The sequence below is a fragment of the Colias eurytheme genome, chromosome 25 (genome assembly GCF_061535395.1).
Source record: "Colias eurytheme isolate Ceu_HAF_F1 chromosome 25, ilColEury1 Martin Lab GWU primary, whole genome shotgun sequence".
Taxonomy (NCBI): Eukaryota; Metazoa; Arthropoda; class Insecta; order Lepidoptera; family Pieridae; genus Colias; species Colias eurytheme.
In genome coordinates, this window is record NC_143004.1 from 3902081 (window position 1) to 3918092 (window position 16012).

General features: G+C 32.6%; 1 protein-coding gene across 1 annotated transcript; it reads right to left on the reverse strand.

The window, feature by feature from the left end:
• Positions 1-6076: 6076 nt before the first annotated feature.
• Positions 6077-12130, reverse strand: Gmppa (GDP-mannose pyrophosphorylase A). Its single transcript, XM_090116335.1, is given in 9 exon segments — positions 6077-6835; positions 7312-7455; positions 8146-8266; positions 8698-8856; positions 9273-9363; positions 9672-9895; positions 10832-11000; positions 11416-11614; positions 11965-12130. Coding segments are annotated over 9 exon segments (1248 nt in total). The 5' UTR covers positions 12005-12130; the 3' UTR covers positions 6077-6734.
• Between the last annotated feature and the right edge of the window lie 3882 nt (positions 12131-16012).

Sequence of the window (16012 nt, forward strand, 5' to 3'; positions counted from 1 at the left end):
ATTGTCCATGTCTCAACTCCATATAGGAAGATAGGGAAAACAAGGGCTCGTACCAGTCTTATCTTAGTTCTGATACCAATTCCTCTTTTCTTCCAAATGTTGTTCAGACGTGTCATAGCATCTTTTGCCATCCCAATACGCCTTTTTATTTCGGGGACACAGCTGCCGTCATTGCAGATTTGGGCTCCCAGGTATATGTAGCGATCGACGGTGTCAACGCCAGGAATTTTGAGAGTAGCATTTGATAGCTTTCCGGCTCGATCGACTATCATCACCTTGGTTTTCGCTCGATTTACTGTAAGCCCTATATTTTGACTTTCTATCTCTAGCCTATGGAACAGTTCTCTCATATCTTCTGTGGATGTTGCGAGAAGAATGGTGTCGTCGGCATATCTGAGATTTGATAGTCTCTTACCACCTATGGGAAAACCTTTCTTCCAATTTTCGATTGTTTTCCTTATAACGTACTCTCCGTATATGTTAAAAAGTGCTGGGGACAAAATACAACCTTGTCTCACGCCTTTCTTTGTTTGAAACATACTGGAACATTCCGTACCAATCCGGATGAAAGAGCGGTTTTCAGTGTACAGATTCTGAATAAGGGCAACGAGGTGTTCTGGAGTTCCCATTTCAAGTAGCACACTCCAAAGTTTGTCCCATTGGACGCAATCGAAGGCTTTTGTGTAGTCAATAAAGCAGAGAACCACGGGGCTGTTGAATTCTCTACTCTTCTCAATAATTTGGCGAACGTTAAGTATCTGCTCCCGTGTTCCTCTACCTTTCACAAATCCAGCCTGTTCTTCGGGTATTTGGCGACTTAAAAAGTAGTTAAGGCGTCGATTAATTACATGGAGGAGGATCTTACTCGCATGAGATATCAACGCAATGGTCCTGTAATTACCACAATATTTTGAAGAACCTTTTTTATGTAAAGGTATGAACACCGATTCTGTCCAGTCTTTTGGCCACCTTCCAGTCTTCCAGATGGTATTACAAATTTCAGTTATGGCATGCGTACCTCGTTGACCAAGATTTTTAAGTATTTCGGCTGTTATGGCATCCTTGCCTGGTGACTTCCTGCACTTAAGAGCTTTGATGGCATGCTCGATTTCGGATGGTAAGATATCAGGTTCTTCTTCCGACCATGTAATATTGACGTTATTGGACTCTCCCGTGTATAACTCTGCGCAGTAGTTTCTCCAGCGTTCCAACACTTCGTCCAAATTTGTGAGTACGCTCCCGTCTTTGTCTTCAATGGCACAGACTTTTGGCTTACGCGATCCAGTTAGGTCTTTTATTTTCTGGAAAAGATATCTGGATTCGTTGTTCATCGCGTGTTGTTCAATTTCGAGACAGATTTCATTAAGGTGGTTCTCGTAGTCTTTCCGGCAGTGACGTTGAACTTGACGGTTCAGTTCTGCGTATCGCTGAAGATCTGCAGTTGAGCGTATACCGTTCTCCTTAAGATCACGTCTCTCCTGAATAACTAAAGCTGTCACTGGTGTTATGAATTGTTTCATAATGGGTTTCGCCACTCTGTTATCCCTAGCTGTTTCTTCTATCATTCTTTTGAGATACTGCCATTGGGTGTCGCTGTCTGCGATGTCTTTAGGTAGGTCCCCCATTTTCTGCTCAAAGCAATCTTTAAAGCCATTGATGTCTAGACGTTGCATATTAGGAGATACTTTATGCCTTTGTATCCTTTTCAGTCATCCATACAGAACATCCATACATGACCTGTCAAAACCATAACCCTCCTTTTGCTTTGCCGTAGTTGGGTAAAAATATGTTAATGCCGTACTGTATCAAATGGCCATAAAGCACCCTTAAAATTGTAGCTTTCGTCGCTTTCATCAGCCTAAAAGATGTGGTCTGCACAAAAATGTACGGCATCGTTTTTTCCTAATTTATCTATGTTTATACTATTTAAAACAACGAATAAAGTGTAGAAAACTATTATATTTCATTAATCTACGATGTTTAAACTTTAACAAAATTTCTGGTTTTGCATTTCTCTATAACTTTTTTTAGAACGGTTTCTTTTGAACGGCAATACAACAATTGAATTTTACAATATCATGTTAAAAAAAAAGTTCCCGTACAGGGTCAAATGACCTTACAGCTCTTTATATCAAGAATTCGATGAAATTAAGATGATTATTGGTATACATTTAAAAGAACAATTATTTTTTGACGGCATTGCTTTTAATAGTACTTTTGAGTGCTAGATAATGTTTTGGAACCGAAGCCGTACTTAGTCAAATGACCCCCTGGAGTGGGGAAAGAGAGGGGATTGCAACTCTTGATTTTTTCCCCTTGTCCCCATGATTTTTGTACGGCGTTGCGGAATAATGGATTAAAAGCAGTATAGCAATAGTATGACACAGATGCCGTACATGGTCAAATGACCAAATTTACCCCCGGTAACTCTCGGAAATTAAATAAAAATTCCGACTTGGTGGACCAACATTTTTGTACGGCACTGAGCGGTTTCTTATTATTTTTAATGGATCTATCGATGGTTAAGAATGCCGTACAAAAATATATGACCAAAATTTACCGAGTCTACCTGTACTTTTCAATTCTCATCTGCACTCAGTTGGACAGCTTACAAGTGACGGCATAGTGATGAATCTTATTATTTTTTGCTCTTCTTTCGTTCTAGATATGACCCCTGGTGGTTCATTTGACCCATATTTTTTTCATATGCGGGCTTGTAGTCTAATATAAGTTCAGGTTAAATTATAATTTTAGTAGTGCTACCTACTCTCATACTTTGAGTATTCTTTTAAATAATTAGGTATTATATAATTAATTTTAAATAATTATATATTGATAGATAAGGGTTTTTATTTTATTTTATTTATTTGTGATTTTGCAATTTAATGTTAAATGTTTCTAAGCATCGTTGAAACGGTCATCTCATCAATATGAAAATTTTGGTACATAAAATGTATTTACAAAAACCAAGGTTACATAACTAATTATCACACGCTTCAGGTTTTTCTAACTGGAAAAAACTTCTTAAGTTCAACTTATAAATTTATTCTTAAAAAATCGTAAACGAGCGAATTAAGTAACTACGTCGTCATTGTTTGATACCCTTATGTTTTTTTGACTGAGATTTTTTTGGACAAACAATATTTTAAATCGCATTAGTTTATAACCTATGTTGCTGAAACAACGTAACCTACAAGTAGGTACTGACATCTAATAGGTAATGGTAATTTTAAATTGATTTAGTTTATCTGAATCTGGAAACAGTGGAAAAACAAATTCCATTTAGGTATAAATGACCCACAAAATTTCGGGTCAGTTGTAACAGGATGGCGGTTCTACAGGGGTCTTAGTACGCAATGACAAAAAGAAAAATGATGGTCCGAACGCTGATACCGGATACCTTAAGATACTATAATATAAAATATTACCGTATCTTAAGATAAAATATTATAGTACTAGCTTTCCGCCCGCGGCTTCGCCCGCGTTTTCAAAGAAAAACCCGTTCCCGTAGGATTTCCGGGATAAAACCTATCCTATGTCCTTTCTCGGGTATCAAAATATCTCTATACCAAATTTCATGCAAATTGGTTCAGTAGTTAAGGCGTGATTGAGTAACAGACAGACAGACAGACAGAGTTACTTTCGCATGGATCTTCACCGTGTGTGACGCGCTTAAAGCAATAGGTACCTACCAAACTTGAAACCATGCCAAAGAAAAATAATACACAAAAGATCATAGAGAAAATTTTTATATCACAGATAGCATTGTTAAAAAAATAACTGCATTTATTTTTGATTAATAAATTGCTATTAATTATTCCAATTCACAATAAAAGTTCAATCGATAGTCAATGATCGTTAATAATATAGCGTGTTGTAAGTAGGACAAGAATTTCATTAAGTACAAAAACTACTCCGATAGTAATTTCATTGATAAATATTCGATATTTATTTTCCTTTCTGAGAAAATTAGAATTGTAGTTTGAATAGTAATATCAGGTAATTCATTAATATGAAATTTATTATCTGTTTATCTTTAAATATGAAATAGACTAGCTGCGCCCCGCGGTTTCACCCGCATTGTTCCGCTCTTGTTGGTCTTAACGTGATAATATATAAGCCTATAACCGTCCTCGATAAATGGCCTAACGCCGAAAGAATTTTTCAAATCGGACCAGCTGTAGTTCCTGAGATTAGCGCGTTCAAACAAACAAACAAAAACTTCAGCTTTAAATATAGATAACAAAATTTTTGTTTTTGTTAACCGACTTCCAATAATGATATTAATATTTTCGCCAATTGTTAATCGATTAAAAAATTCATTAAAAAAGTATGCTATAGCTTGAAGGCCTTTTTCTTTTTGAGTTGTTAGTTAAAGATTGTATTGCAAGGAGTAATAGCAAGTAAGCACGAAGGCGGTTAAAAGCAATAGAGAGCAAAACATCAATTTTTTTCGAGTTTCGACAACCTATTAAGATTTAAATATTGGTTAAAATAAAATAATTAGCAAACTCTGTATTAATTATAACCAATTAAAATTCAGAACTTGTTAATAAATCAGGTTTTTCTGTAGTTAAATATAACAAAGGTTAAATAAAACAAAATCTTATGAACATTGTGCTTTATTGTCTTTTCAGAAACTGGTATCAAAACTTATAAACACATAAAAATCAGTTCATATTTGCGGTATAAATACAATAATATAATAAATTACTACTATTTAACTATGAAGTGTATAAATTAACACTAGAAGAATAGAAAAAATTAGATCACGAGGCGGGATTCGAACCCGCGTCTTCTGCCCTTCCGGGGCTACGCCTGACGTTTCGGCCACCCGTTTTTTCTATTCTTTAAAAAATTATACATATTTAAGTATAAAGCATTTGAATGCATAAAACTAAACATTATATTCAATTGTTAATTTACTAGTTGAAGCCCGCAGCATCGCTCTAGTTACTGGATAAAATAGTATTAATTCACAAAAGAGACATTAATCCTGAGTGACAATTGCCATAGTATTTTTATTAGGTTTTATTTGTCTTTAAAAAGTTCGTCTACAAAGTACGAGCACAAACATTTAGAAAATTATCGTCAAAATATTCGTATCGTTATCGATGACGTCACTTTTATAAATTAAAAAGTTAGTTCCTTTTACGCACGGCAGGGGCGCTTTTCAAATTCCCATACTTACAAAAGTTCTCGAAGCTTTCTATTTCTCTATAGAAAAAATTGGTTGTCTGTAAAGTCGGTTTACTGACGATAGTTAACGTGACAACGTCTTAAGGCCGATTGTGCTTCTTTGTCGGTCGTTCCGCGCTCTCGCTTGCACTATGGAACGCCTCAGAGCGAGGTAACGCCGCATGAGTCATGTTTTTTCGTGCGTGCAGCCGGCTACATCGAATTATAAGACGTTGTCACGTCAAAAAAATATTTTATATTTCTTATACCTTTTAAATCATTGAGTATGCGAGTAGTATATAGTTATTAGTGACTTTTATTTCCTTTTTAAAACAAACAATACACAGATTATTTATAAAAATTTATAGTGCGCATACAAAAAATTGTTAGTTCTAATAATTATTATAAATAAACATGTACATGTGAAAAATAAAGTTAAACAATACCATTATCGATTCTTTGGTACAAAATATACAAAAAGCAATCGACGCTAACTTTATACAAAAGATAAAATGTTAATAATTGTTAAATATAATAATAAATAATAATATTTTTTTTTATATTAAATTAGCTGCAACATTTCTCATATATTTTTGAAGTGAAACTTCTTTAGGCGCGTTGAGAGCAAAATTTCAAGGTCGCGTCATGGCAATACCGTCACGTCACGTAAGGCGACGATTTTGGTATCTTCGAATCTTGTCAAAGAAGTTTCACTTCTGACGTGTGATCAGCACACACGCTCTTTTATAAAAATCCAGCATTTTAAGTAGTGCCCAAACTGTGTGTTTACAAACATTTTCAATTTATTTACTTTAACTACAACAAAATTATGCTCCTACTTGGAATTGTAATAATTTCCTATCTAATAAAATATCGAATTCTCAAAGCTTTTTATAAAAAAAAAAATACTAAAATATTGTTAAAGCAATATTAAGACAGGATTGCTATTTCGGATAAAATAAAATGAAAGAAAGAGACAGGCATAATATTTATATTATACAATTTTATATTGTCCTATAAAACCTGATATATATGCAGCAGATGAAATAAAAAATTTAAGTATCCAAATTGAAAATAAAAGCTTACTATTATGTATTTAAAATGAAAAACTAACTATTACTAAATGACTGTATATTATTATAGCAAAATCTCTTTGTTAATAACACTTGCAACAAAACAATTGCAATTGAGAATTCAGACATTTTGTACAAATCGTAGTCTTCTTGTATAATGGGCCCTTTACACAATGGGCAGCGTTGGCCCAACAAATGATGGTCAATGTTGGCCGCCATCACGGTGATTAACTCAAAACTCAAACTCAAACATTTATTTATTCAATTAGACTTCTTATAGAAGCACTTTTGAAACGTCATTACATATTTTAAAATTTACCACCGATTCGGAAAGCAGTATCTATTATTATGATTATGAATAAACATCTACAATGACGGCCGATCATAGATAGACATTTAGGCCCTCTACACTATCGTGATTGTCTCTACTCGCCCAACGCTGCCCATTGTGAAGAGGGCCCATTATATTAAATACAATAATAGCTACAAAATTATTTCATTCTTATAACTCCTCGTTAGATGTTTGTGAGGTAACACTATTGAATTTAGCAGTATCCTCTCTGCTGGCATTGTTACTCCGGCACCTGAAAATACATAAATAATTATTATTAATAAAACATTTTTTATTTTGAAATTACTATACTATTGAATATTATAGAATACATCATGTTTAATACAGAAATTACTGTAGTTATAGATTTAAAAGGGGCGCAAATAAAAATTAATACTTTTTTTATAAAAATTTATAGTATGCGTCAAAAAATGTTCATTTATAGAGAAGACAAGAACGTTATTTTATAATGAATAAGTATAAGTCTGCCATAGAACATAGAACAGTTGTATTTTTTTGTTTTGTTTGTATATAATATGGTAACTTACACAAACTATAACCAAGATTTTTATCCCTCCCATTAAAATTAGAAATATTGTATTCTATGTACATAACACATCTTCTAATTTTAAAATTAATTTATTGTCATCGCTAAATAAAAAAGAAAACTTGTTGCCTGACATATAAAAAAATTTTTTTTTTTTCATTTTTTCCATTTTCAACACTCACCCAATATAGTAACCGATGGATTCAACCTGCCATCATTATTAAAAAGCGGCGTATTATCCATTTTCGCGAAGGGCTTGTTGGGGTCCGGGTCGGGTGGGGTCCCTTCTACTCGAGACCATTCGCCTACTGAACAGTCTTGGCCCACTAGAGAAATAAATAATTAATTTTTAACAAAAAAACCGCCTTCAAATTGTCAAAACTACGCAAAATGTTACAAAAACACAACAAGATTCAAATAAAAAGACGGGTTGCACTGGGGGAGTGCCGGCAGAAGTGAAAACTTGATTATTAACGTTGAGCATGTTTGATATCCATCCGTTTTACACTTTTTCGATCAGGTAACGTGTCCTGACGCGAGTTTAAGATCTTATACCCAACACCGATAAAGAAGTTTTCACTTAAAAAAAAACCAGACAGACTAAAGCTAAATAATAATATTACGTTACGGATAAAGAAATAATAATTGATGAATTTATAAATGAATATAACATACATAAAAGCAAATATTTCACTGGCGTAACGAGGGGGAGGACTTAAAAATGGGACTGAATGACAACAATCTCCCATAAAACAAAAGCTATCGAGTAACACAACCTAAAGAATATATACATAGTAATATTGAAAACTTAATTCGTTTTTGGGAAAGTCATTTATTTATTGCAGTGTGTCTAACTATCTTGAAATATTTATGAAATTTAAATTAGAGAGAAGAATTTAGTAAGTAAGTCATTTTAGTGTTGCTCAACACTCAACTCAACATAAGAAGTAATGGAATACATTTTTATCTACTTTTTCAAAATATTAAATTTAAAAATTTAAAAAAATAACACTTACCAATAGAATACATAACTAGTGCATGTTCATGTATAGTAGCGTGGTTTAATATAATCGACTCCTTAATCCTAACGCCTGCTTTTATCGTCACTCCCGCACCGATGGACACATTTGGACCTATCTGTTGATAAAATATTAAATAAATATAAATATTATCTATATTACTATTGTCAATTTGCAGAATAAATGATATTGTAATGTTTATAACACATAGAAATGGTCATATTTTGAGTCATTTACTTCCAACTTATATGAGTTAAATATGAAGAAAAAAATTTATTTAGTAGACCCACATTATAAAAGTTTACAAATAAAGAGACATGACATATTTTAAACAGGCAATATGTAGTCCAATTTAAAACATGTAGATGTCAAGACATAGGTCTTCAATTATTATTATTGGTGTGCAAATTAAGTTTTATATATGCATGCAATTTTTAGGTAGCCCACTATCGAGGAAGGCTATAGGCTATATATCAGCACTGCGGGTAAAACCGCAGGGCACAGCTAGTTTATTATAAAAATTATATCTTAAACTTATATACAACTTACCACAGCTGTACTATCTACAACAGCAGTGGGATGGATGAACACATCTGGTGTTATTTTACATGGCGCTTTACTGGACTCATTTCGATGCAGTTCTAAATAGTGCCTGTTGGCGTAAATCGCCGAACTAGCTGTCTTCACTTGTGACCACCAGTTTGTTACCTAAATGAATAGAAATAGTGAAATAAATAAAAAATAATATGTCTAAGTAGTAAGTATTAAAATATTTGTAAAACGTGAATGTAGTAAAAAAATATTCAATTTTTTTTTAAATATTAAGTATTACATTTTACAGATTTTATTATAAATATCTGTAAATAAACATGTTGTATAAAATAATAATGATAGTAGTTGTATTCTATCTAATCTAATCAATTTTTAATCAAGATTGTATCTTGATTGAATTGAAAATACCTAGTTTAAAGATTTTATTTGTTGCTTGAATCATAATAATCGTAATAATTACTAATATTATTAATAACATAATCAGGCAAATATTAACTACAATAAATATTTATTAAAATTTAATATTTCATGGTGATAGATAAATTTAATTAAATAGTAACAACATATCAAACCTGTAGTGCGTACAATTTGTTTGTCCCGGCGAGGGGCGATAACACATCTTGTTCCCACGACATGTATCCCGGACTGCCTTGACCGTTTGAACTGAAATGCATTCATTTTTTATTACAAAGGAAAATCACACAGTTACAAACAAAATCCAATAAAAATATCTCACTTATGTGCACTAAAACTATTTTTACTTTAATGTTTTTTATGCATCCAATGTTTATTTTTGTGCTGTTGAAATCCATAATGGTAATCTAAAATATGTAAAATTGTAATTTCAAAAACAAATTATTAAATGGCATTAACCATTACATGATATCGTATTCATTTAACATAACTTATCTAATACTACTATGCGTGATTTAAATGCATATTAGTTTTCTTTATGAGTTAATTAAATAAACAAAAATCTTTACCCATAAAACTGATCCTGTTTCCTCTGAAACGCCTCAGCCATGATCTGGAATACTCGCAGCGAACAAACATACACTCCACAATTGATCAACGTGGACACATAACCGCGCGGCTTCTCTACGTAATGGCTGACTGCGCCTGTGTGAGTGTCTCTTACCATACAACCATAGAATATTGATTGTTGGCGGGTCGCTTCTGTACCCATTATTGTTACCTGAAAGTAGTTTAGTTTTGTTTTTGGTGCCGAGTTTAGGGATATTTGGTGAAGAGATAAATGATGAATACATAAATAAATAAATTAAGCTATTGCAAAACTTCTATCGCGGGCCTTGAGCGCGGGGACCGAATCCAGAAATTCCGTAACGAAAAAACCTCACGCTCCCCACTCCGACGGGCGCGGAGGTGTGGCTTGAAGGCATAGCATGCAATAGCTTTACCGCGACAGTCCCCGAGTGCCACACGTCTTTTTTTTTAATTCTTGTCTTCACAACTTAGTACTATTACATGATAGATTTATATTGTACTGAACAATAACTTCAACGTACAAATAAATTCTTTATTTTTGCTTTCGCAACTTATTACTATACATGATTGATGATATATTTATATTAATTTTAAGTACCGATTTCAGGAAACTAGCAACCTCAAGAGGTCAAAATACTAGAATTATTTATATATCAAGAATGGTTTATCGTTTTTTACCTATGTATGTAAAAAGACTAGAGCATGTACTTCTAAGAGAATGTTTTCTTATTCACTGTTTTTTTTTAATATTTCGAACTATGTACATATCAAATATTTCACCCTATGTTTGGTACACCTGATTTTATAACCAACAAGCTTAACATTAAATATAACAAAAAACGACAAGCTCATAGTGTTACATATAAAATACTAGCTTTCCACCCGCAGCTTCGCCCGCGCAGTCAAAGAAAAACCCGTATAGTTCCCGTTCCCGTGGGATTTCCGGGATAAAACATATCCTATTTCCCGGGATAAATAGTAGCCTATGTCCTTTCTCGGGTATCAAAATATCTCCATACCAAATTTCATGAAAATTGGTTCAGTAGTTTAGGCGTGATTGAGTAACAGACAGACAGACAGAGTTACTTTCACATTTATAATATTAGTATGGATAAAAATTACCAACCAAAGCGTCCGGCCTTCCTTCATGAAACTCCCACAGTTCCTTCAAAGGGAAATCAGCACAAACATCACCATTAAGGAGAAAGAATGCTGCTGGGTTGCCAGCCCGCACTTGGTCTCTGAAATGGTATAGACCTCCTCCTGTTCCTAATGGCATGAATTCATGGAGATACCTACAAGTTTTTGAAGTGAATGTTAATGAACCAAAGAACAACTAAAAAGGGAAAAAGAAGAAAAGACAGCTTTTTCTTTTAATAAATGTAGTGTTTAGAGTTTCAATTGGATAAATATAACAACATGGTTTGGTACAGCTCAAGTTGAATCAAAAAAGCTAAAAATGTTATATTGGTGATAATGCAGCTTTCTTATATTTCAAAATAAAATCACATTAACCTGACTATTATTATTATGACTGGATGAAAGAAGATAATTTTTTTTTATAAAGAAAATTTAAATGACAGAAGAAATATTAGTAACTAGTGTAGCAAAACAATGTATGATTCTGAAGCAAAATCAAAAACACATTTGAATTTTGGTGTAAGTATTTATAGAGGGCCCAAGAGTGTAGATAAATCTATATTAATTTACCTTATAATTAAATGATATTCCTTCTGCATGTCACTGACAAACTGTGCCATCAATGTGGCTGGGTAAGACCCAATTATTAATATTTCTTTACATTCTTCTAGCTTAGCACATGCTGCTATGTGATGCTGTATTAACGGTAAGCCAGCTATGGGAAATAGAGGTTTGGGTGTATCTAAAGATAGAGGCCTGAACCTTGTGCCTGAAAAGAGGTTTAATATTATTTTTTGTGACTTTGTGGTTATATTAATAGCTATATTACAAGAATGTTATCATATTTTGTACATGTTGCTATTTAGTTACGTACAGTAAGTATTCATGTTTCACTTCAATTTGAAATAAAGAGACAAAATATTGTTAATTATACAAAACATGTTATAAAACTATGAATCTAAAATACGTGTTACATTCTTATTAAAACTAAAGATGTTTCAAGGATTTGTATGACAAGACATTATATGGAATGCATACAATGTAAACTTTACGGTATAATTTCTTATCAATAGTTAACACTATTGAACAAAAGATTGAAAAACCGTGATGTTTGCTTACCTTTTTGTGGTCCCCCAATAAGTATCACAGCTTTCAACATTGTACATTAATTTACAATGTTAAATCATTAAACGATTATGTACAGAATTATCAATAAACTTAGAACTTTTATGTTTGTTTACAATGCAGTTCTATATACATTGAGTAGGTACTTGCAACCGGCTCGAATTCGGAATTCCGTTTACGACTCGACAGATGAAATTACACGTCATACATTTGTCAAATGTCAGCTTGACGGAACGCAAGTTACCATTATATAAAAAGAAGGAGTTAAGTTTAGAAATAGGAATTAAATTAACGATATAGTCCCCGTTTTCCAATTACAGCACTAGAGCGCATTATGCGGCATAATGCTTAACGTTGAATGTTCCAACTACAGCAACGCTTCGCACAATCGAGCACTAGAAAAAGTAATGCGCGTGAATTGATGCGTGCAATCGATTTATCGTTAGTAATTATTAATTGTTGGAAAAAAATTAAAAGCTTTCGTTTCATTGTAGTTTTTTCGAAATAATCAAAGTTAATTCAAATTGTGTTAAAAAAATAAATATAAGTATGGATGAAGGTACAAACATTGAAAAAAATGTTAATGAAAAAATCAAAATCCAAATTACTTAAAATAACCGTAAATATTTTTCAACAAATTATTATGTATACCACTTTATTTACACATTATTGAGGTTATTGCTAACTCTATGAATATTTTTTTTTTCAACACTGAACAGCGCAACCTGCTGGTGCGTTTCACGTTCCAATTAAGCATCAGCATAATTCGGCATTGTGCGGCACTGAGTCGCATTATGCTCTGTAATTGGAAAACGGGGATTAACGATTAAAAGTAATGAAATCACATTGATAATATTATGCAAAATATTATGTAAGTTATTATTAATATTAATATGTTTGATAAAAGTAAGCTTTTTTTCCAATGTGAGGTGTGAAACCTGCTTAAGATGATCTTAGCCTTAGCTTAGCACAATAATTAAAAAATAGTTTGGAAAATCCAAAAGTGCACGCCTCATAATTTTTTTTAATAAATATTTATTAATTATTATTTTTGTTTATTTAATAACAATTAAACCACATCGAATCAGACCCTGAAAAATGAAAGGGTTCTATTCCTGAGCATACTCAAGCGTAAGAGAAAAAAAAAGACTCGATTAGTAAAGTATTTCGGTCGCTATCGTGTTAACAAGAAAAAGGATCCGCACATACAGACACACGGACGTCCAAGACAGAACTTTTTTAAACTGTTTTTTAACTAGTTTAAATAACAAAAATGACATCAAAAATATCATGAACGTTAAAAATAGTGTTTTTTCTTAATATGTGTGTGTATGTATTATCTTACAAGTGCAATGTATGATACATAAAGACATTTTAAGTTTGAAAAATCAGATGTTTTGCGCGAAGTGACAGTAGTACCCACCTCAACGCTTCGCTTATGAGGCGTGCAAAAATATATTTTTATTTTATTTTTTAATTATGGAATTAGAATTTAACTTTCTATGTACTGATTCGTAGACGCCTTCGCATTCACTTATGTTTTTTTATTTACATAATATTATGTGATAATATTTTACAACATAAGTACCTCTTTTTTTAATGATGAGGTATTTCTAGATTGTTAGTAAATTTCGAATGAAAAGTTCGCCAAGTTTGAAAAATAATGTGGGTCCCATTGCCGTTTGACGCTTTTCAAGTTTTTGAAATTATTGTCATTGTCGTTATATTACAGGTAAGAAATATTTTGCTATCGTATCTATTATAATAAAAATGAATCACCAAATGTGTTGGTACTTAACTTGGTAAGTGCAAAACTCGGAAATGGCTGAAACAATTTCGATGGTTCTTATGGAGAGAAAACGTAAACATGTACCACGAGCGAAGCCGTGGCGGACCGCTAGTACGTCGAATATAAAATTTTTGGAAGGACAATTCATTACTGTGTGTGATTACGAATGGGAAAATCATGTCTACTGTTTTAGCCAGTTTCATTTCTTGCATATTATAATGTCCTTATAAAGCGTATTAATTATACCTACCTGTTTAGGTAGGTACTTACAAATTATAACGAGTACGGTCTATGTTCATTTATGTTCATTCATTGTTCGTTGTTCATTCATTTACCTTAATAACACGTTCATTTATGATTCGATATTATAATATCCAGATCGTATTATTAATGGTCCTTATTATGGCATACATAAAAATATATGAAACTTGAGGCTTAGCCAATAAATATGACCGTTGACCTTGCGCAATCGAATCGGGCAATTGTATTACGATACTGCGTGACCGTAATAAATCCAGAATATATCTAAGGTAGTTATTTCCAATTGAAATGAATAGGATCCTGTTCAATTGATTTGAACATATATTATTGTGATCTGTATTCTGTTTATTAAATTGCAAGAGAACGTCATTTTTGTGTTTTGATGGGATTCACAAGAATGTTTCAATCAATACGACAACAATAAGTTGAGAATTTATTTACTTTGTAATAAGTATAAATCTAGATTCCAATAGATCATTTATTTTTATTAATAATACATAACTGTTAAAAATATGAAAACTTAAAAATATGTAGTACTTAAGTATACTAGTTAATATTCTGTGGTAGGTAGTACGGAAATTTATTTAACGGCGCGGGCCGCGGCGGCGTTTGATTGACTCTTGAGTCTTGATGAAGCTTAGATTATTGTAGAGCAAATGCAAAAATATCGTAAGTAAAATACTCAATTCCAAAGCTTTTATAATTTATGTACCTAGTTAATTTAGTACGGTAAATATATTATATAAAAAAAATCTGAAGCTGTTATTTCATACCTAGTTGTGATATTGAGTTAGGTATCAAAATTTTAATTAAGAAGACTCTAAAAACGAGTGGAAAAGAGACGGAAGAAGGCGATTAATCTACACCAATATTATAAAGCTGAAGAGTTTGTTTGTTTGTTTGGTTGGTTGAACGCGTTAATCTCGGGAACTATGGATCCGATTGGAAAAAAATCAGTGTTAGATACCATTTATAGATCGATTTCTCGATGTAGACTTTATATTAACACGCTTAGACCAATAAGAGTGGAGCAATGCGGGCAAAACCGCAGTGCACAGCCAGTAATAAAATATTTTTAAATGTCACTAACACTTTTTTATCTATTAGCTTGGGAAGTAGTGATCAGCAATAATAGCAAATTTACGGTTTTAACCTAACAGTATGTATATTGTATACTAAGTGTAGGTATACTATATTATCTATACTAATATATAGTAGGTAAGGCTATATATAATAATTATCATTTCCCTAAGACCAACAGGAGCGGAGCAATTCGAGTAAAACCGCACAGCACAGCTAGTTAATAATATATTTCATAACTTCAACACAAGTTTCCTTAGTAGGTATTAGAGATTAAAACAAAAAACGCTTCTAGTCAAACACAATGTTAAGTTTCCCGCCTTCAGCCAAATGGAACTTCTGTGTTCCCTTAATGCTTTCATAGTGTAACTTGAAAGTCATGTTGAGAATGTGCTTAGGTAATAATACAGCTATAATAACTGAAACAATAAAATAATTACGATCATTAAACATTTTCTATTCACGGTGAAATGGAAACATTTGAAATGGCCGTTTGTAAAAAAAGGATCTAAAGAAAAAAAAACCATAGACAATGACTTTGAATTTCGAAGAATGCTTTTGATAGACGTGAATGTTTAATTAAGCGCTGGTCTGCTGTCTATGAATACGAATAGGGGAACGATGAACGATTCATTTTGGTTCGCTTCACACAATGATAGCTTAGCGCTGACTTCCGTATTAAACAGAAGTTTTCAACCGACAAAAAATGTTGTGTGGTTTTATGAAACCACGGTAAAAGTGAAACTTTATCGTACGGTTCGAGCGTCACGCGACATGCGCTACACAGACCAAAAAGTTTGAGACGATGTAATAAAAGTTTCACTTTAAAAAAAGGTGGAGGTTTTCAATTCAACGGCATTTTTGGGTTGTTTATCTAAGAGCTTCCTAGGGGTGAACCGATTTTGATGATTC